The sequence below is a fragment of the Phyllostomus hastatus genome, unplaced genomic scaffold (assembly GCF_019186645.2).
Source record: "Phyllostomus hastatus isolate PE091 unplaced genomic scaffold, TTU_PhHast_1.1 phas_scaffold_501, whole genome shotgun sequence".
NCBI lineage: Eukaryota > Metazoa > Chordata > Mammalia > Chiroptera > Phyllostomidae > Phyllostomus > Phyllostomus hastatus.
The window spans coordinates 29157724-29179340 of NW_025334033.1; the positions used below are offsets into that span (position 1 = coordinate 29157724).

At 41.0% G+C, this 21617-nt stretch overlaps 1 protein-coding gene across 1 annotated transcript in view; it reads right to left on the reverse strand.

Annotated features, from left to right (window-relative positions):
* The window catches only part of INTS14 (integrator complex subunit 14), a 37514-nt gene that overhangs the window by 10496 nt on the left and 5401 nt on the right, over positions 1-21617 (reverse strand). The window contains exons 3-9 of the mRNA XM_045822864.1: positions 19265-19372; positions 14180-14335; positions 13265-13383; positions 12692-12834; positions 7267-7359; positions 4477-4621; positions 2999-3132 (exon numbers count right to left, since the gene is read on the reverse strand). Of these exons, the coding sequence (XP_045678820.1) occupies positions 2999-3132; positions 4477-4621; positions 7267-7359; positions 12692-12834; positions 13265-13383; positions 14180-14335; positions 19265-19372 (898 nt within the window). The remainder of the gene's footprint in view (positions 1-2998; positions 3133-4476; positions 4622-7266; positions 7360-12691; positions 12835-13264; positions 13384-14179; positions 14336-19264; positions 19373-21617) is intronic.

A 21617-nucleotide genomic window follows, 5' to 3' on the forward strand; every position in this document is an offset into this window, starting at 1 on the left:
CCTTCTGTTGGTGTTCCTACAAAGGAGCTAAAACCCTCCCATGATTTGGAAACTTTTTTAGATCATGAACTCATCTTCAGGGGGGATTTGTTTTTTCTGGAGAAGTCCTTTGCCCTGGGCTGTAAGGTGTTCCCACAGAGCCACCACATCAGCTTCTGGAGGAGGCCCTGAGGGTGTCGCAGCTTCAGAACCAGGTTTGTGTTCTGAAGCAGTGGTGTTAGAGGCGCCCACTCCAGAGCGAGCAGTGTCAGTCTGCATGGTGCAGGACCTGGGCTTCAGTTTCTCATAGGAGACGCTTACATTTCTTCATTCCTAGAAAAGTCGGTAGGAAAAAATGGGCAGAATTTTTGTCATCCTCTCATGGAGGGGGTAGACTTTCTACATTGTCTGCTTTCCTCACAGATGTCAGTTCTTTGTCTTGTTTGGAACCAAAGTCATGTCTCTTGTCCTGGTGGGACCATGAAAACCCCAGCCCCTGGATCCTAGCTCACCAGTTGGCAAACTATGGCCTATTGCCCGTTTTTGGCTTAAAGAATGGTTTTTGTATTTTTAAATGATTGGGAAAAATATCAAAAGATATTTTGATATTTCGTGTATATTTCATGAAATATACATGAAAATGATATGAATTCAAGTTTTGATGACCATAAATAAAAGTTTTTGTAACAGTCACTATCATTTATTTACATATTGTGCTATGATGGCAGAGTTCAGTAGTTACGACAGAGGCCGTGTGGTCTGCAAAGCCTAAATATTTACTATCTAGTCCTTTTTCTGAGCAAGTTTGCTGAACCTCGGCCTAGCTTCTAAGGCTTATATTCAGTCAGAATCTTCTCTGGGCTTCAAGGCAAAAGGCCTTGATCCTCAGACCTTAACTGACATGCATGCGCTTGTGTATGAGACACTGTACTTTCTTCTTGAGTCTCTTTACGCTCTTGGCTTTTGCAACGTCTCTTCTGTTGACACTTTCCCTCTTTCATATCTGCCTATTGCTTCTCAATCTCCTTTACTAGTGCCCTTTGCATCGTCCCCAGTAGTTGGTCCTTCCTAGGGGTTTGGTCCTTGTCTTTCTTTTTTTTTCTTAATCTGTGTAATTTCCTAGGGAAAGCTAGGGCTCTCCCTAGCTAGGGCTCTTAAAGTGTGGTATGGATCACCTGGATTATAATCATGCAGGCAATGGTAAAACTTCAAGTTTCTGGGCCTGAATCCAGCCCTACTGAATCAGAATCTCTGTAGGTGGGGTCCAGGAAACAGAATTTTTACACAGGTTTTCCATGTACACATTTTTGTACACAAAAACTCAAATTTCCCTAAGTAATCTCCTTCATTCTCACCATTTTAACTATCAGCAATAGGCTTATAATGAATTCTGCCCTCTCTCCTGAACTCCAGACTCATGTAGGAATTGTGTCCAGGCACCTCCCCCTACATCTCATAGGTATAAACTCAGCATGCACAAAAGATGCTCTTCCAAATCTACCCTTCCTCCTCTGTTCTGTTTTCATTAACAGCACCACCTTCCACCCTGCAGCCCAGGTCAGACACCTGGGATCATTCTCAGTTCTTCTCTTCCCTTTATTCTACCTCGTAAACATGTTTCACACGGATCCTGTCCTCTGTCCCCAGCCACTGCCCCTTATTCTGGCTCTCACCTTCACATCTCCAGACGACACCAGCAGAGTCACCTTCGGACTGCAGGGTGCCTTTCCCTTTTCAAGCCCACAACCCACCGCTATCTTTCTAAATGCAAACTTATTACCACTCACTTGGAGCTCAGTCATACCGCACCACACCAGGGGGGCACCAGCCCCTAGAACACAGAGTCTCTAAACTGGTATCTCAACTGTTCTCGTTACAGCCAGAAGGAACTATCACTCTCCTTCAGTGGCTTCCCAGTATCTGCAGAACAAAGTCTTGGCTCTTCACATGTCAGAAGAGGCCTCCCCCGCTCCAGCCACCACCAACCTGGAACCTACGAGCTGGCCCTCCAACCTCCACTCTTACACCATGTGCTCCAGGGCTCCTTGCTTTTCTGCATGTGCACATTTGTCCTTCATTGGCTCACCAAATTCCTCTGTCTTCCTTTAAAAGTCGGCTAGGGTACCTGTCCTCTGTGAAGATTTTCCTGAGTCCTCCAGCAGAGGTGATCACCCTCTCCTGCAGGCCAGCTCGGACCTTGTGTTGGTCTGTGCTGATTATTCGATTTTCCACTAGCCCTATAGCAACTACTGCTAACTCTTGTATCTCCTAGACCTGGCACAAAATAGGTGGTAGACAGATGTTCCTGTAACTGAAATGGACCCAGATGAGTCAATGATGACTCTACAGTTGGAACCTGTGTACCTAGGAGTACAAAGGCCTCCATCAGGAGTAGGAAAATCAGAAGGAACAGGTTAAAAGGCACGGGGTGAGACAATGGTTCCTATAACAAACATCTTAAGTGTGGGACTGTGGCAGCATATCCAGTGGCGAGGTTCAATGGGGAAGTGGAAATGCAATATGCAATTCCAGGGAGCAACCTCACAGGACCAGAGTTACAGATCTGGGGGAGTCATGAGGAAAGAAGAAAAGACAACGAGGAAAAGAAAAGTTGCCAACAAAAAAAGGTGAAGTACCGGAGAATCAATGTCAGGAAAGCCAAGAACAAACACTTTCAAGACGGAAGAGGGTTAAATTGTCTAGGAGTAACTGGGAATTACCTGGGTTGAAAATTACACTAAGGAAAATTTACATTAAGGAAAAATAAGTGTATGGAGAGTCGCTTTTCACTATTAAGCAGTTAGAGCATTTATACATATTTAAAGCAACCGAAATGTTGGTCTCCCCTGAGCTACAGTTACAAGTCTAAACATCAAACTCTCTAGGGCTCTCCATCCAGCATCAGAGACCACAGCACACCCATAAGGGAGATCACGCAGCTCTCTGACTACACAGTCAGAGCTCAGGACAGCAGAGAGAAGACAAAGTCAAGATAAAAAAAATCTGATCTGGGTTATACCTGAAATAGGACCCAGCTGTGCCATTTTCCCTAGCCATGGGAGAGGTTCTGGGCCAGGCTCAAAGAGAGACATCATGAGGTTTGATTTCTTCTTGCTGTCAGCTTGGGAGTAGAGCATTCCATGCCACTCAGGACTAGACGGAGAGAAGATGGAAGATCAGAAGAATATCAAGCCTGTGACCATCACGTTAAATAAGTCTAACCTGTGTTTTTCTCTTGAGCAACAGGGGTTTCAGCTCTGAAATTAGGTACTTTACTTTTACTAAAGCCAAATCCTAAACCTGAAAGTGCATACTGCTGCCCCCTAATATTACCATTCCTCTGGGACAGGTATTTTATTCAATTATGTAGGCATGGCACTCAAAAGCAATCTTAAAGGAGAAAAAAATCACAAAGGGGGAGGTAGCTGCAGGGAGTGGTGAGGAGTAAGGGCTGCGATCTGTAGGTCTTTCCAGCTGCCTGCCTGAGTCATTCACAGCAGCACCAACACAGAGAAGACCTCGTAACAAAGGGCACAAAGCCATCACCTAGCTCTGCTCCTACTTTTCAAAGGGCCCCAGGTAGTTCTCATATTTAGAACCAGTACAAGTGGCTTGGGTACCAAGAAATGCACCAAACTGATACCTGAACAAAAACTGCACTCCTCTTTTTAGACCAGCTGATTTTAACTCAAGCAGAAATTGAGCCATGCTTCCTCTGATTACTCCTAACCTCTTGATATCTTATACCAGTCTACCCCAGGTAATGGCCAGAAAATGTTGAGTCCCCTCTTGTTTTCTAACAACAGGTGTTATAGAAAGTAAAGCAGGTAGTCTTGCACATTTCAAGACTGCAGTGAATGTGGAAGCCAGAAGGGCTTCCCCCATAGGCAAAGAATACAGCAGAGTGGTTATGAGCTTGGGCTCTGGAGCCAGAATGCATAGGTAAGAATCTTGGTGCTGTCAGTTACTCGCTGTGTGACCTTGAGCTAGTTCCTTTACCTCTCTAAGCCTCAGTTTCTCACCTATAGAATGGGGAATATCAATACCTCCTGTACAGTGTTTTCGAGGGATTAAGTTAATATATTTAAAGCGCCTGGAGGAATGCTTGTTATATGGTAAAATGTTCAATCAATTTTATCAGCATCTTTTTTCATTTATTTCTACCTCCTCATTTTATAGCCAAGTTTGTGAATACTGCATAAGATTCTACAGCAAGTTAGCAGCATTGCTATAACTAAATCTAGGTTTCCTAGGAAGAAAAGAGGAAAACTTAGGATATAATCTAAAACCAATATAGTTAAAAGGTTCATTTTTTACTTATTCTAGGGGATGATTTGAAGAGCAGTTTAGAAGGTGATGGCAGGTGGGAAGGGTATGCCAGGGAGAAAGGAAGAATGACAAGGACCTTCCTATTTCTTTCAGAAAAGTCTGGAAAATACTTCATTTTGTAAATTCATTCTCCCTTTCACTCAACCAAAGGTAAACAAAATTCCTTACCCTAGCTGAACTATCGCTACCATGCCTTCCACTTTTAGGCTGCCATGGAGCAGGACACAAAAGTTGGGTATTTTCCCTGCAATCTGATTGGCTGAATTTTCATCTTCATTATCATCAGTTATGCCAGTACCCACCTCATCACCTTCTGTGAAAAGAAGAGAAAACAGGTCAGGTTGAGATTTGCTACAAAACCCCCAAATCCCCATGATATTGCTGGCTGTTTCTAGCCTTTGAAGGAAAGGATATGGAGTTATAAAAGGAATACATAACAAGTAGGAAAAACACATATTCTGGTTTTCCTATGTCCATATAAAAATCAGTTTTCACATGTTATATGAATTCCATTGATATGAAACATCCAGAAGAGCCACATCTATGGACACAGAGAGGACATTAGTGGTCACCTGGGAAGGAGGGAGATGAAGGGCTAGGGGTTTTAAAATTCTGATTCTAAAATGGACTGTGGTGATGGTTGCACAACTTTGTAAATATACGAAAATTTACTGAATTGTATACTTTGTTTTTTTAAAGATTTTATTTATTTATTTTTAGAGAGAGGGGAAGAGAGGGAGAAAGAGAGGGAAAGAAACATCAATGTGTGATAGATACATCGACTGGTGCCTCTCGAATGCCACCAACCGCGGACCTGGCCTGTAACCCAGGTATGTACCCCGATTGGGAATTGAACCCACAACCTTCAGGTTCACAGGCTGGCACTCAGTCCCCTGAGCCACACCAGCTGGGGCATGAACTATATACTTTAAATGGGTGAAGTGCATGGTATGTGAATTGTATTTTAGTGAAACTGCTACATTTAAAAAATCAGCTTTCCAGTTTCTACTGGGATTCTCAGCTAGGTGTTCTCTGGGGCTTTCAAGTGCCATCCAAACAGAGCCACAGATTCAGAGTCGAGAGTATTCTTAACTGAAAGCCTCAGCCAGGACGCAGATGGGTGCCCCCCAAAGGTGAGCAGTGTTACTTCATAAATTTATTTTATTTTTTAAAGATTTTATTTATTTATTTTTTAGAGAGGGGAAGGGAGGGAGAAAGACAGGGAGAGAAACATCAATGTGTGGTTGCCTCTCATGTGCCTTAGACTGGGGATCAAACAAGCAATCCTTTGATTCACAGGCCAGTACTCAACCACTGACTACAATAGCCAGGGCATAAATTCCTTGATCTGAGTCTCCAAGTCCAGGTTCTCTCATACACTCTGCTGATAAATGAATCTTCCTACAACTAACTTCCCTCTAGAACTGTCTGCTCAATCTCATTCAAAGACTTTCTAATCCAATAGGAAGGATTTGCCCAGTTTAGCTTGACATTCAACAGCCCTTAAAACATAGCCCAATTCTGCCTTCCCACACTTTTCTTTCCACCATTCCCCTACCCAAACTCTTCATTTTGTCCACTTTCTTTCTTGGCAATTTATATAGGCATGCAGAATTCCCCTCCCCCCAAGACCTCAGCAATAAGGGAAACCTGGTTATCAACATTAACATCAAGAATAACAAAGTAAGAAGGTCAATTATAAACGATAATCACAATATGTCACCTGTGGGCACATATCAAGATTCTGTCTGTGAATGTGTGATGGAGGGTTATGGGACGCCCAATTCTACAGCTGAGATAACCAGCATAAATGGAATGTGATCTGACTCAGTGTGTAGAAACCTGATTGACTATATACACTTCTTACAGAAAGCTGGTGAATATAAAGTAGATGGTCACCCTAGAACAGAGAAAAGAAGTTTAAGGTGCTAGAGACTAACATTCTCCAGAGAGAAACTGAATTTGGGTTCATGACTTTACAGTTCCTGGAGAGCTTTATTCTCAGTAATGAAGCCTCACAAGGGGCTGGATTCTTCCATCTATTCAACAGTTTTTACTGTGAATCTACTATGTGCTAGGCACTGGTAGAGAACAGATGTTGTTTCTCCCCTTATGAAGCTATACTTGACCCCACATTTATCAGGCAACCTCTGAGATTAACTGGCTTGCTCACCATGTTCCTACCAGGAAAGGCAGAGCCCTGGATTAGTGACAAAGCATTCTCATCTCTAAAGAGGACTTCCACTGCAAATTAACAAAATATACATATGTGTCAATATGCGTTCCACAATGTAAAGCCGCAGAAACAGTTTTCTAGTATATTAGGTACATTCCATTTTAAAAATTCAATCCAATTCAGTAACTATTCCTTCCCCTCAAATTCTGCAAAATGTGCTACTGTATTATTTAACATTTAAAAGTAACTTTAAGCCCTGGCTAGTGTGGCTCAGTGGATTGTGCGCATTAGCCTATGAACCAAAGGGTAATGGTTTCAATTCCCAGTCAGGGCACGTGCCTGGGTTGCAGGCCAGATCCCCAGTAGAGGGCGCACAAGAGGCAACCACACATTGATGTTTCTCTCCCTCTCTTTCTCCTTCCCTTCCCCTCTCGGTAAATATAAATAAAATACTTAAAAAAATAACTTTAATATATTATTATTTTAATCCTCACTCCAGGATATGTTTTTTATTGATTTTACAGAGAGAAAAAGTGGAGGTGAGAGAGAGAAACTTCGATCTGAGAGAGAAACATTGATCAGCTGCCTCCTGTACATGCCCTGACCGGGGACTGAACCTGTAACTTAGATATGTGCCCTGATGGGGGATTGAATCTGCAACCTTTTTGGTGCATGGGATGACATTCCAACAAAGTCGCCAAGCCAGGGCAAAAGAATAACTTTAGTTAGTAAGATAAACTTAAGATACTTCATATGTATCACTGAAGAGGAAGAGAACTCACCTTTGTTAAGTGCTATAGGTAGGACGAGATGTCTGGACAGAACAGGGGGGCTTGAAATATCAGCTATATCAATAAATCCCACTATTTCCAAATCTGAAAAGAAGGAATAAACATAGAATTAATTAGTTCTACAGGAAAGTACGCTATCTTCTATGCACTAAATTTCATAAACACAATATTTAATTTAGGTAGGGAATTCAAATATGATGACTAGGAAGATTATTAGAAGTTTTTTTGGATATCTCTAATAAATTTTCATTTAAGTAGCTCAGAAAATAAGAATAATGGTCTTTATTTAGTGAATTTAAGTTATATGACAAATCAGCTAAACTTTTATTTTTATGAGGCTAGATCCCCAGCTAAGGCAAAAGCTTAAAGGTCAAATCCCTCTGTATCATCAGGATTGTTCAAGCCACCAGGGGGCATTGTAGCCAAACATTTCCACAACCATTCCAAGCAACCATCCTTGCAGGGTAAAGCTATTCCAAGAAAAAAAAATACTTTCTCCACAAAACCAAGGTAGCAGTCTAAATATGACAATGATTTCTTTTTTTATAGAGGCCTATTAAAGACCCAAAGTATTTTCTGGAGACATAAAATAAGTAACCCTAAAATAAGTAAAACCTAAAATAAAAGTAACCCAAGGAACTTTTTGAAAGTTTTTTTTTTCTGATTATATAAATAGTATAAAAGCACCCTAGTTCAGGAGCTCAGCTGGTTGGAGCATTGTTCCAACATGTCAAGGTTGTGGGTTCGATCCCTAGTCAGGACACATACAAGAGGCAACCAGTGAATGCATAAATAAATAGAACAACAAACAGATGTTTTTTTTCTCTCTCTCCCTTCCTTTCTCTCTCTAAAATAATAATTTAAAAAATTGAAAAAAGGAAATAGTATAAAAGCTTGGAAAGCACTAAAAATTGTAAAGAAGAAAAATAAAGGCACTCGTTGCTTAGCATCAAAGGAAACTTCTATTAATATTTTATTGAATTGCTTTTCAGTCTTCTAGGCATATATACACACTCATATTTTCAAAGGAATTAAAAAAAAATAAAGCTCATGGCACCACCACCCTGCCCCTGCACAGCTGATCCTCCATGGAGGGTGGAGGTTGGTGGTCAGTGGTCACAGCCAATCCTTGCAGCTGACTGGCCTGGGTAAATCCTTCCCATTGATCTGCCAACAGCAACCAAGGCTCAACTACAAGAGGAGGGCATACTAAGGGTATACCTCAGTAATCGAAGGGAGGTTGTGCCACTGGACCCTACAGGACACCTTCTACCTTAGGCCACGCTACCAAGATGCAGAGTCAAAGCAGCTCTACCTAATACATAGAAACAAACACAGGGAGGCTGCTAAAATGAGGACACAAAGAAACATGGCCCAAAGGAAAGAGAAGATCAAAACTCTAGAAAAGGAGCTAAATGAAATGGAGATAAGCAATCTCTCAGATGCAGAATTCAAAACACTGGTTATAAGGATGCTCAAGGAACTTAGTGGAGACTCTAACAGAATAAAGACAGATCCAGTCAGAAATGAAGGATACACTAATTGAAGTAAAGAATAATTTACAGGGAAGCAACGGTAGAGTGGATGAAGCTGAGAATCAAATCAATGACTTGGAACATAAGGAAGCAAAAACCAACCAATCAGAACAAGAAGAAAAGAGAATCCAAAAAAAGCAAGGATAGTGTAAGCAGCCTGTGGGACAACTTTAAGCAATCCAACATTCACATTATAGGGGTGCCAGAAGGTGAAGAGAAAAAGTAAGAAATTAGAACTCTATTTGAAAAAATAATGAAAGAAAACTTCCCTAATTTGGTGAAGGAACTAGACGTGCAAGTCCAGGAAGCACAGAGTCACAAACAAGATGGATGCAAAGAGGCCCACTCCAAGACACATCATAATTAAAATGCCAAAAGTTAAAAAGGAGATGGGAGGGTGGATATGGAAGAACGGGTGAGAGGTGAGGGGATTAAGAAAGTACAAATAGTTACAGAATAGCCATGGGGATGTAAAGTACAGCTTAGGAAAAGGAGCAGCCAAAGAACTTACACGCATGACCCATGGACATGAACAAGGGTGGGGGGATTGCCTGAGGAAGTGAGGTTGAGAGGTGGTGGGGGGCAAAGAGGGAAAAATTGGGACAACTGTAATAGCATAATCAGTAAAATATAATTTAAATAAAAGCCTTAAAAAATCAAGCTCATGGTAAGTTCATGATACTTCTAAGACATCAGCAAATCTGCTTCTCTGGAGTTTGCCTTCATTACCTTCTTTAGCTGAGTAACAAGTGAATCAGCATAAGCAGCTATATATTTTTCATTTGAGTAGAAAATGGTTTAAATATAAGCTATAACAGAGATCTTGGACTAAAAGAAAAAAGTTTTCCTAGAAATGAAAAGATGTATTCAAAATTACTCGTCAAAAAAGGATGGGAGGGAAGTGGACTCTAATTGGTTTGAAGACACCAAAAGATCTGACATAGTTTAATGCGCTTCTGCCTAGGCTCTGTGAAATAGAGAGATGCCCTACTTCCACACAGCCAGGAGCTAAAGGCACAAAAATATCAAAAGGCTGTGCTTGCCCCTTCTCTCTAAGACTCCTAAAAACTGTACACCCAAGAATGAAATGAACATTTACTGTGCACTGAATTTTAATCATCTGTTGATTGGATGATTAACTAGTCAACATCTGCTGAGCATCAGACAGCATGCTGGGCACTGAGGGTGCAAGGGTGACTGACACAGTGATGGTTTAATGTGTACCCACAACTCAAGGAGTCACTTTCCGACAGAGAACAACTCTTCTCCCCACTGTTCCTTGTTACTTTTGACTCTTCCCTTTGCCAATCTTAGCTAAGCACAGCACCGGGAATATGAACCAAGTAAAGGCAGTGGCACACCACTTTTAGTTATAATATAAGCAGCAGGGTTAGAGGGGTACAGTAAATCAGAGCTGAGACTTTACAGGCCATCACTCACCTAGAGATTCCACTCTCCTAGCCAATAAGAACTAGAGGATGTCTTTCAGCCAAGATGGAGGCGCAGGTAGACACACTGTGCCTCCTCACACAACCAAAATAAGGTCAGCAACAAGTTAGAAACGAGATAACAACCAGATCTGACAGAAAATTGAACTGTATGGAAGTTGGACAATCAAGGAGTTAAAATATATACATTCATCCAGACTGGTAGGTAGGGAGGAGTCGGGCAGCTTTGTGGACAGGGGTCGAGACACAAAAGTGGTGGTACTGGACGCATAAAGCATCCTGAGCACGTAAAGTATCCTGAGTGCGAGACCACAGCAGGCAAATCCTGGGCACACAGGTGACTGTGAAGCGAGACACTGTGCACAGGGCGCCTGACCAGGTGATCCCGCATTCGTGCACAGACAGACCAGGCGAAATTGGGCAGTGGGATGAACCGTGCAGCCCAGGGTCCCAGTGCCAGAAAATAGAACCTCGAGTCACTGACTGAAAACACCTGTGGGGGTTGAGGTTCCGGGAGAGACTCCCAGCCTCACAGGAGAGTGCACTGGGGAGACCCATGGGGTCCTGGAGCGTGCACAGGCCCATCCACATGGGAATCAGCACCAGAAGGGCCCGACTGGCTTGGGGGAAGTGGCAGAGGGGACTGGAATCCAACGGAGAGAGGAGCAAGCGCCATAGTTCCCTCTTGGACCCTGCCCCCACATACAACGTCACAACCCAGCGATTGGGTTGCCCCACCTGGTGAACAACTAAGGCTCCACCCCTCACATGAAACAGGCACCACAAGACAAAACAAAACAAAATGGCCCAAATGGAAGAGCAGATCACAGCTCCACAGCAAATACAACTAAGCGACCAAGCAAACCAACCTGTCAGATGCACAGTTCAAAGCACTGGTGATCAGGACGCTCACAGAATTGGTTGAATTTGGTTGCAAATTAGATGAACAAATGAAGACTACGATAAGTGAAATAAAGGAAAATGCGCAGGGAACCAATAGTGATGGGAAGGAAACTGGGACTCAAATTAATAAAGTGGACCAGAAGGAAGAAAGAAACAACCAAACAGAAAAGAAGAGAGAAATAAGAATTCAAAAAAATGAGGAGAAGCTTATGAACCTCCAGGACATCTTTAAATGTTCCAACATCCAAATTATAGGGGTACCAGAAGGGGAAGAGAAAGAGCAAGTGGAAAAGTTATTTGAACAAATAATAAAGGAGAATTTCCCCAATCTGGCAAAGGAAATAGATTTTCAGGAAATCCAGGAAGCTCAGAGAGTCCCAAAGCAGTTGGACCCAAGCAGGAACAAACCAAGGCACATCATAATTACATTAGCCAAGGTAAAAATGAAGGAGAGAATCTTAGAAGTACCAAGAGATAAGGAGACAGTCACCTCCAAAGGAGTTCCCATCAGGCTGTCAGCTGATTTCTCAAAAGAGACCTTGCAAGCAAAAAGGGGCTGGAAAGAAGTATTCCAAGTCATGAAAGGCAAGGACCTACATCCAAGATTGCTCTATCCAGCAAGCTTTCATTTAGAATGGAAGAGCAGATAAAGTGCTTCCCAGATAAGGTCAAGTTAAAAGAGTTCATCACCAAGCCCTTATTTTATGAAATGTTAAAGGGACTTACTAAGAAAAAGAAGATAAGAAAAAGAAGATAAAAAAACATGTATAGTAAAATGACAGCAAACTCACAATTATTAATAATCACACCTAAAACAAAAAAACAAACTAAGCAATCAACTAGAACAGGAACAGAACCATAGAAATGGAGATCACATGGAGGGTTAGCAACAGCAGAGTGGGAGGGGAAGAGAGGGGGAAAAGGTACAGAGAATAAGTAGCATAGATGGTAGGTAGAAAACAGATAGGGGGAGGGCAAGAATAGTATGGGAAATGTAGAAGCTAAAGAACTTATGACACATGGACATGAACTAAAGGGGGGGAATGTGGGTGGGAGAGAGTGTGGAGGGGCGTGAAGGGGGGAAATGGGACAACTGTAATAGCATAAGCAATAAAATATATTTTAAAAAAAGAACTAGAGGACATGGCTTGTCCAGGATCATGCAGGAAGAGTCACTCAGCCAAGTCTAGAAGCCAGCCCTTCATATCTGACCTCAGTTACAATGCAAATCAACCTTAATTACTGCAAGGATTTCAATGCTAGTGAATATGGCCATGATTTCCAACTCCAGTGATTTGTGGTTGTAATTATCTAGGGTTGGAGGTTAGTTCATGACCTCACCATCATCACGCAGGACCCCTTATCTGCCACCCCTTAGGCAAGGTGTCCTTCTGTCTGAAGTGTGTAACTGATGACAATGGTACCCTGGTATCAGAATTTACATTTCTCTTCAACTCTCCTGGATAGAGAGGAATAAGAGTCAGAAGTCAGGAGAAAGCCAGGATAACAGGAAGTTTTCAGAAGAGTTACCTGTGTTAATAACTTTAGGGATCGGGTCGATCTCCTCATCTATGACAAAAGGTTCTGGCCTGGGGAAGACCTGCACGTCAGCAGTCAAGTGGCCGCACTTGAGAACAGCATGGAAAGGCGTATATGCCAGATCTATCAGCTTCCTAGAATGTGAAGATTCACTGTTATAGGAAGAGTAACGTACATATAATATTTTTCAAGTAATACAAGATGCTAAGTTTTTTTCCTTTTGAATTGATTCCAAAACAATGTGACTGCTTTGAAATACAACAAAATCTGACATTTTGGTGAGGCAATTTCAGTTCTGAAAAGCCCAAAAGCAAGTTAACCTTTGAAACTGCTGAGTCACTGCAGGGAAGTCAGTATCTATGGGCATTATAGACTTACTCATACTTAAAAGGAATGAACTTTTTAAAATCACTACTACCAAGTGTTTTAGCTGAAAAATCTGAAACTTGGGGAAAATTAAATGACACAATTAGAAATAGTAAAATACATATTATTGCTGGATATCAAATTATAATGGATTGTATGTAAGAAGGCAAAAAAGGCTCACCCAAAGTACATACTCACCCAAACATAGACTGTACATTTTTCAAGCACAGGGGGCCATCAATAGTGAAAATCTGCCCCTCACCATTGTTTAAATCTATGAGACGTTCAAGGCAATCCAAGGAATCAGTGCTTTGAAGCTGCAAAGCAAAACCAAGGACTCGTTTAAAGTGGCACGAAACGCCAGATTCTCATCAGCACATGAAAGTCACGCCTATTGCAATAACATAGGTAACAAGTATAACAAAGATGATTTTTTAACAAAGTGAGAAGGAAAATCACTATTAACAATTTTGATTCACGGTTACCAAAGAGGAAATGTCATGTAAAATGATACCAGTAGAGCTATTTCACTTGGATGTCATTTTGCAAATATTCTCAGAGGTGACCATAGTTGGTATTTGCACAGTATCTTTCCTCCAAAGTGTTTCTAATATCTTTTGGTAAGTACCATTATTATCTACATTTTACAGATAAAAAAACAAACAAGCTGAGATGAAGATTAGGTTAAATAACTTTCCTGAGTAAATGGGAAAACCAGGAAGTAGAATTTAATAAAACATGCATCAGAGTAATGTTACTTTACCAAAAAATCAAAGCACACTTCTGTCAACATTTCTGGTGGATTGGACTTCCTATGAGGGAAATATCCAAAACCAAAAAGAACATTTCAGCATCTGAACACTCTTTGGGAAGTAAGATGAATAACAACTCTAGCTACATTTCCCAAATTGGGCAATACTTTGAACGTTCAAAGAGCATTTGAGCTCTAGAGTCTTTTCAAAGATAATTAGTGACCAGCCTCAGCTGAAACCAGTGCACTCAATGTCAATGTCATAGTATCTGCAATACTACACTTATGCAATATACACACTAAAAAATAAAGTCCTAAAATGTATCTAACCAAACTAAAAAGAACTTACTAAAAAGCATTACCTCCTCCAAATTGGCCATGCACATGATGTACAACTTAGATGGGAAAGGAAAAGGTAGTGGGAACCTGTTGCTCTCACTCCGTTGACTGTGAGTAGCTAGGGAATGCCTCAGTGACCCTCTACCAATGCCAAGACAGCCATCGGTCACCAGAACAACCTGTTTGAAAAAAGGGAGGGAAGGTTTCTATGTAAAATAACACAGTCATTTAAAGCAGTCTCACCGAGCAATTTCATTTCTCCATTTCTCCCTAGTTGCATTTACACCCCAAAACCTACTTCTGCAGAGATACAATCGACAATGTGAATACATCTCAAAACATTCTGTCCAGTGAAAGATGACAGGCACATTGTATAATTCTATTGACATGAAGTTCTAGAACAGGTAAAACAAGGCTAAGACAAACCAAACAGAGGCTGTGGGCATGGGGGATACTGACCAAAAAGGACGCAGGAACCTTTTCGGGGTAATGGCAATGCTCTGTGTCCTAACTGGGGCAGTGGTTGCACAGGTGTATGCCCTGTCAACACTCAGTGAGCTCTGTACTTAAGATCTATCCATTTACTGAATTTTATCTAATTAAACCTTTAAAATACACCTACCAATGAACACTTAAAAAAAGGACAAAAATATTTGTAACTAATTCTTAAGTTAATTGTATTAAAACTAGACTCCTATCTCTTAGATAAGGAGGCGGCAACCTCAGGAACCAATGTGAAAATAGCACAGGGGCCGATCTTACGTGTCCCTAGAAAGTGCCAGCACAGAAATCTGAACCTTGGCACTTTATTTTCAAAGATGACAAACTCTGCCCCTGGTCAACTGGAATGACTACTGCTTTACAAATATATTTATAAATGCCATTTAATTACATTTGCACAAGACCTTTAAAATGCATTCTTAATCAACCTGTAATTTGAAAAAGCCTTCAAAATATTCTAACAATAGACCACAATTACCAATCATTTTCCTTTTCTTCACTGTTTCAAAACAATCCTGCAGGGGGCAGACTTTTCCAAGCATTCCAGGGGAGGATTATTGTGGCTTTCCCTAGCCTATCCAGGTAACTTGACAGTAACAGGCCAGTAAGGCAGTATTAGGTGGTTGCACTGTGTGAAATATCAAGATTGGCACCTACTTCTAAAATCCAAGAATGCTTAATAGAGGTCCCCTGGCGCAATGTCATCATTTGGGAAAATAGTCAATTGACTACAAGGTAATTTCCTCTTCTAGGTACCAATAATTGCTATATAATGATTTACTTCTGCCACTAGCTTCTTCAGATACCATAAGATAATGAAATATTTCATGTAATGTCAAAATGAGAAAGATTTTACTCAAATAATAAAGACATAGTCCAGCTGTCTCACAGGGTAGATTCAAACATTCTACATTAGACTTCTGGTCAAGATGGAGGTATAGATAGACACACTTTGCCTCCTTGCATGACCATAAGAAGGATCACAATGACCCTCAAAACAAAAAAACACCCAGAACTGCCAGAAAATCAAACTGTATGAAAGTCCAACAACCAAGGATTTAAAGAAGCCATATTCCTTTGGATGGGTAGGAGGGGTGGAGATGGGGAGCCAGGGCAGGGGCAGTGGGGAGAGGATGCGGCATGGCAGCGGCCAGCAGAAAGGGTGGTCCCACCTTTGTGTGTGATGGATAAAAATCAGGAGAGATACCTGGTGAGCGATCCCAAGCCCAGGCCACACCACACAGCCCAGGGTTCCAGTGCTTGGAAAATAAAGTGTCACACTTCTGGCTATAGAAACAAGTGGGCGTTGGGATAGTAGAAGAAATCAATGGTCTCTCAGGAGAGTCCATTTAAAAGGCCCATACAGGCCTAGAACAGATTTGAACCCACCCACCCTGGGAACTGCTACCAGGGCAACAGCTAGAGGGGCGCCACCCACATCTGGGAAGTGGGTGAAGTGACTGGAAATGGAGTGAGTGCCAAGTAAGTCTCCAGCAGCCAGGCAGTGGCACTGTCCCCTCTCCAACCTCCCACATACAGAGCCACAAAGTGGTGAAGCAGGTTGCCTCACCCTGGTGATTACCTAAGGCTTTGCTCCACGCAACGTAGCAGATGCACCAAGACAGGGAGTCATAGCAGCTTTACCTAAAACACAGAAACAAACACAGGGAGGCTCCCGAATTCAAGAGACAAAGAAACATGGCTCAAATGAAAGAACAGAACAAAACCCCAGAAAAAGAACTAAACAAAATGCAGATAGCCAATCCATCAGATGAAGAGTTCAAAACACTGGTGGTAAGGATGCTCAGAGATCTCACCGACTACAGCAAATGCATAGAGGAAGAAATGAAGGCTACACTAATGAAATAAAGAAAAATCCACAGGAAACCAACAGTGAAAGGAAGGAAGCCAGGGTTCAAATCAACAATTTGGAACATAAGGAATAGTGAACCAGTACAGAATGAAGAAACAAGAATTCAAAAAAACGAGGAGTGTATAAGGAGACTCTGGGACATCTCCAAAAGTGCTGACATCCGACTCATAGGGATGCCAGAAAGAGAAGAGGAAGAGCAAGAAATTGAAAACTTATATGAAATAATGAAGGAAAACTTCCCTAATTTGGCAAAGGAAATAGACATACAAGTCCAGGAAGTACAAAGTCCCATACAAGTTGGACCCAAAGAGGACCACACCAAGAACACCATAATTAAATGCCAAAGGTTGAAGATAAAGAGAGATTCTTAAAAGCAGCAAGAGAAAAGCAGAGAGTTATCTACAAAGGAGTTCCCATGAGACTATCAACTGATTTCTCAAAAGAAACTTTGTAGGCAAAAGGGACTGACAAGTATTCAAATGGATGAAAAACAAGGACCTACAACCAAGATCCCTCTATCCAGCAAAGCTATCATTTAGAATGGAAGGGCAGAAAAAGTGCTTCCCAGACAAGGTAAAGCTAAAGGAGTTCCTCATCACCAAGCCCTTCTTCTATGAAATGTTAAAGGGACCTATTTAAGAAAAAAAGATCAAAACTATGAACATTAAAATGACAACAAACTTACAACTACCAACAACTGAATCTAAAAAAACAAAAACAAACTAAGCAAACAACCAGAACAAGAACAGAATCATAGGTATGGAGATCATTTGGAGGGTTATCAGTGGGGAGGGAAAGGGAAGAGAATGGGGGAAAAGATACAGGGATTAAGAAGCAAACCTGGTAGGTAGAAAATAGACAGAGGGATGTTAGGAACAGTATAGGAAATGGAGAAGCCAAAGAACTTATATGCATGACCCATGGACATGAACTAAGGGGGGTGGATTGCTTGAGAGAAGAGGGGTACCAAGCAGAGGGATGCAAAGGGGGAAAAATTGGGACAACTGTAATAGCATAATCAAGAAAATACACTTAAAAAATTCCACATTAAAACAAATGTTTGACAGTAATTGATTATAAAAATAATCATTAATCACTTCCACCTATAGTCCAGTGTTTGGACTATTCACCCCAAAAGTCATCAAGTCAGTCATCCAAGTAGATGCAGGCCCAGCCCCTTTCCCGCAGGGCACAACACACCCCAATTCGGATTCTGCCTTTTGGTAAGGGCGGAAAAACCATGGAAAGGCAGAAGTTTTTCATCTCTAAAACTCTGAAGACTATGGTGATAGAAGATTTAACTTTGGGTGGTGGGCCCACAATGCAATTTACAGATGAGGTATCACAGAATTGTGCACTTGAAACCCATATAATTTTATTTACCAATGATACCCCAATACATTTAACTTAAAATAAAACTACTGAAGAAATAGCAAATGAAATTGTGCTACTTGCTAGTTTCCAGTTCAGAGGTTATTGGCAACAAAACTTCATTTATTTACTATACTGTCATGAAATTAGATATTCTGTGTGCCTGGATTTACCAAATAGTGTTTATGAAGCAAGGTGCCAAATATTTTTATTTCTGCAAAGAAATTAATCAAAAGCATTTACTGGCTTTTTTTTTAGCAAGTACCCATTAAAGTGATCTGATTTAACCTTTTGGTAGGAGTTCAGAATCTTCATTAACTCTCAATTCATTTTCTATAAAATAGGGTGGTTGTACAGTAAGAAAACACAACTTTTAAAAAGTTGGGTTTGTTGAAATGTAATTTACTTGCAATAAAATTTGCCCTTTTTAGTATATAGTTCTTGAGACCTGAAAACTGCTTTCAGTGATATAACCATGTCTGCAATGAAGAGAAAGACCAGTTCCATCACTTCCCAAGTTTCCTGATCCTTCCTTTGAGTCAGCCCCTACCCTTCCCTAGCCCAGGCACAAATACCAGTAATGCCACAATGCTACTGCCTGTTTTTGTAAAAAAAGTGTTCCTGGAACACAGCCATGCCCGTGTATTTACTTGTTATCTACGGCTGCTTTCATGCTGTGACGGCAAAGTTGAGGAGTTGCCACAGACGCAAAGCCTAAAACAGAAAGTTTGCTGACTTCTGTTGTAGACTACAATATGATGATTTTCCTTTTAACAACCTTTTTTGTTCTTAAAATATGCTACCACTTCTTAAAGCATCTGTGTATAACAAACTTCCAATTCTCTTTTTCAGCTATGACTCTGCTCTGATCTGATGCTAATGTGGACATACTGTGGACTCTAAGCAAAGAGCAGCTGATTTTATGACATTCATACCCCTTGCTTTTTAGATAACTTAGATAGTTGAGACGGTTAAAAGTTTGCTAAATAAATGCTACACTGAGCTACACTGAGATAGCAAAGACAGACTACGTTGTCTGATGTTTACAATTCTATCATTCAAAAAATTAAAATCACTCCTAGGGAGTATTGTAAAATTCCACTGTGAGCCCTTTGTATTTTATAAAAATAATGCTAGTTTGCGAGCAGTCAATTTATTAGGAGGACGCTTTCCTTCAGGCATAATTGTGCTGCTTTCTGAGTAATTAGTGTTGATTTAGTGACTTCTTTTTAAAAGATACCAAGAGTGTATAACATAGTTTGTAGAAATGATAATGCATGCTGTGTTAGAGCTTGAAGAAAATTGAAGCACCTCAGTGGTTAGCGGTTTTAAGTTAGGGCAATGCAAAGGAATTCATAATTACCTGGCAAGGAATTGCACCACCCCATTCTTGCTGAACGATGTTGCAAACACCAGCTAATGCAGACTCCAAGCAGGTTTTATCATAATCATCCATATTACTTAGTGCTTCCTAATTGAATAAAAGATAAAATTGTTCATTTTAATTTATTAGAAAACAACATAAACTGTTAAAAGCATGAATGTTACACAGGGGACATTGTTACTGAGAGTCCCAAAGCATACATTCCTAAAAACAGTAAAACAGACTTCTTTAGCTATAAAGGATCATTAAAAGAGCTCCCCCTTACTCTGTCCTCTGATCAGTTGAGAGTGAACAGCTCATCAAGTTCTTATGTTTATAAGTAGGCCTTGAAGGAAATAATCAAAATTAAGCACTTTTAAATACAGCACAAAAATGCCAAAATTTATGGAGGACTAACTATGTCCTAAACACCACTGTAGGTACTTCACATTCAGCTCATCATCACAACACCCCATACGTCATTAACCTACTTTTACTTTTATTTTTTAAGTATATTTTATCGATTATGCTATTACAGTTGTCCCATTTCTTTCTCCACTTTATCCCTCTTTTCCCTGCACCCTCCCTCCCACCAGCATTAGTTCATGTTCATAGGTCATATGTAAAAGTTCTCTGGCCTCTTTATTTCCTACACTATTCTGAACCTCCCCCTGTCTATTTTGTACCTACCAACTATGCTTCTTATTACCTGTAACTTTTCCCCCATTCTCCATACCCTGTTCCCCCATAACCCTCCATGTGATCTCCTTTTCTGTGATTCTGTTCCTGTTCCAGTTGTTTGCTTAGCATGTTGTTTTTGTCTTTGTTTTTTTAGGTTTAGTTGTTGGTAGTTTTAAGTTTGTTGTCATTTTATTGTTCATAGTTTTGATCTTCTTTTTCTTGGATAAGTCCTTTTAACATTTCATATAATAAGGGCTTGGTGATGATGAACTCCTTTAACTTTCCTTTTTCTGGGAAGCACTTTATCTTTCTCCCATTCTAAATGACAGCTTTGCTGGATAGAGTCATCTTGGATATAGGTTCTTGCTTTTCATGACTTCAAATACTTTCCAGCCCCTTCTTGCCTGAAGGTTTCTCTTGACAAATCAGCTGATAGTCTTAAGGGAGCTCCTTGGTAGGTAACTATCTCCTTTCCTCTTCCTGCTTTTAAGATTCTCTCCTAATCTTTAATCTTGGGTAATGTGATTATGATGTGCCTTGGTGTGTGCTTCCTTGGGTTTGATTTCTTTGGGACTCTCTGAGCTTCCTGGACTTCCTGGAAGTCTATTTCCTTTGCCAGATTGGAGTTCTCCTTCATTGTTTTTTTTAAATAAGTTTTCAATTTCTTAATTTTCCTCTTCTCCTTCTGGCACCCCTATGATTTGGATGTTGGAATGTTTAAAGTTGTCCCAGAGGTTTCTAAGCCTCACCTCATTTTTTTGAATTCTTGTTTCTTCATTCTGTTCTGCTTGAATGTTTATTTCTTCCTTCTGTTCCAAATCACTTGAGTCCTGGTTTCCATTCCTTCACCATTGGTTCCCTGTATATTTTTCTTTATTTCACTTTGCATAGCCTTCACTTCTTCCTCTATTTTGCATCTGCATTCTATCATTTCTGTGATCATGATTACCAGTGTTCTGAACTCTGCATCTGATAGGCTGGCTATCTTTTCATCTCTTAGTTGTATTTTTTCTGGAGCTTTGATCTGTTCTTTCATTTGGGCCATTTGTTTTTGTCTCGATGCACCTGTAATGCTATAAGGGGCAGAGCCTTAGGAATTTGCCAGAGCGGGGCAACTCATATAGTCACTGGTGCTGTATGTGGGGGAGGGGTCAGAGAGGGAAGAATGTTGCTTGCTTGGCTCTCAGCAGGCTTTCAGTCACTTCCCCTGCTACCCACAAGCAAATTGGGCCCTTCTGGTGCTGATTCCAGGATGGGTGGGTTTGTGTACATTCTAGGACCCTGTGGGTCTCTCCAATGAACTCTCCTGTGAGGCTGGGAGTTTCTCCTGCTGCCCAACCCCCACAGGTTTTTTTTAGGCAGAGGTTTTGAGGCTTCATTTTCCTGCACTGGAGCCCTGGGTTGCGGGTCTGTCTTGCTCCCTAGTTGTTCCTCCTGGCTTATCTGCACTCGAATGTGGGACTGACCCGTCCTCCAACTACTGTGTCCTCTCTGCCCAGCTGCCTGTCTTCACCCCTTCCACCAGTCTGGATGAATGTTTCTTCTTTAACTCCTTGGTTGTCGGAATTCATACAGTTTGATTTTCTGGCAGTTCTCATTGTTTTTTGGTTTTAACTTTGTTGTTGTCCTTTTTTGGTTGTGCGAGGAGGCAAAGTGTATCTACACCTCCATC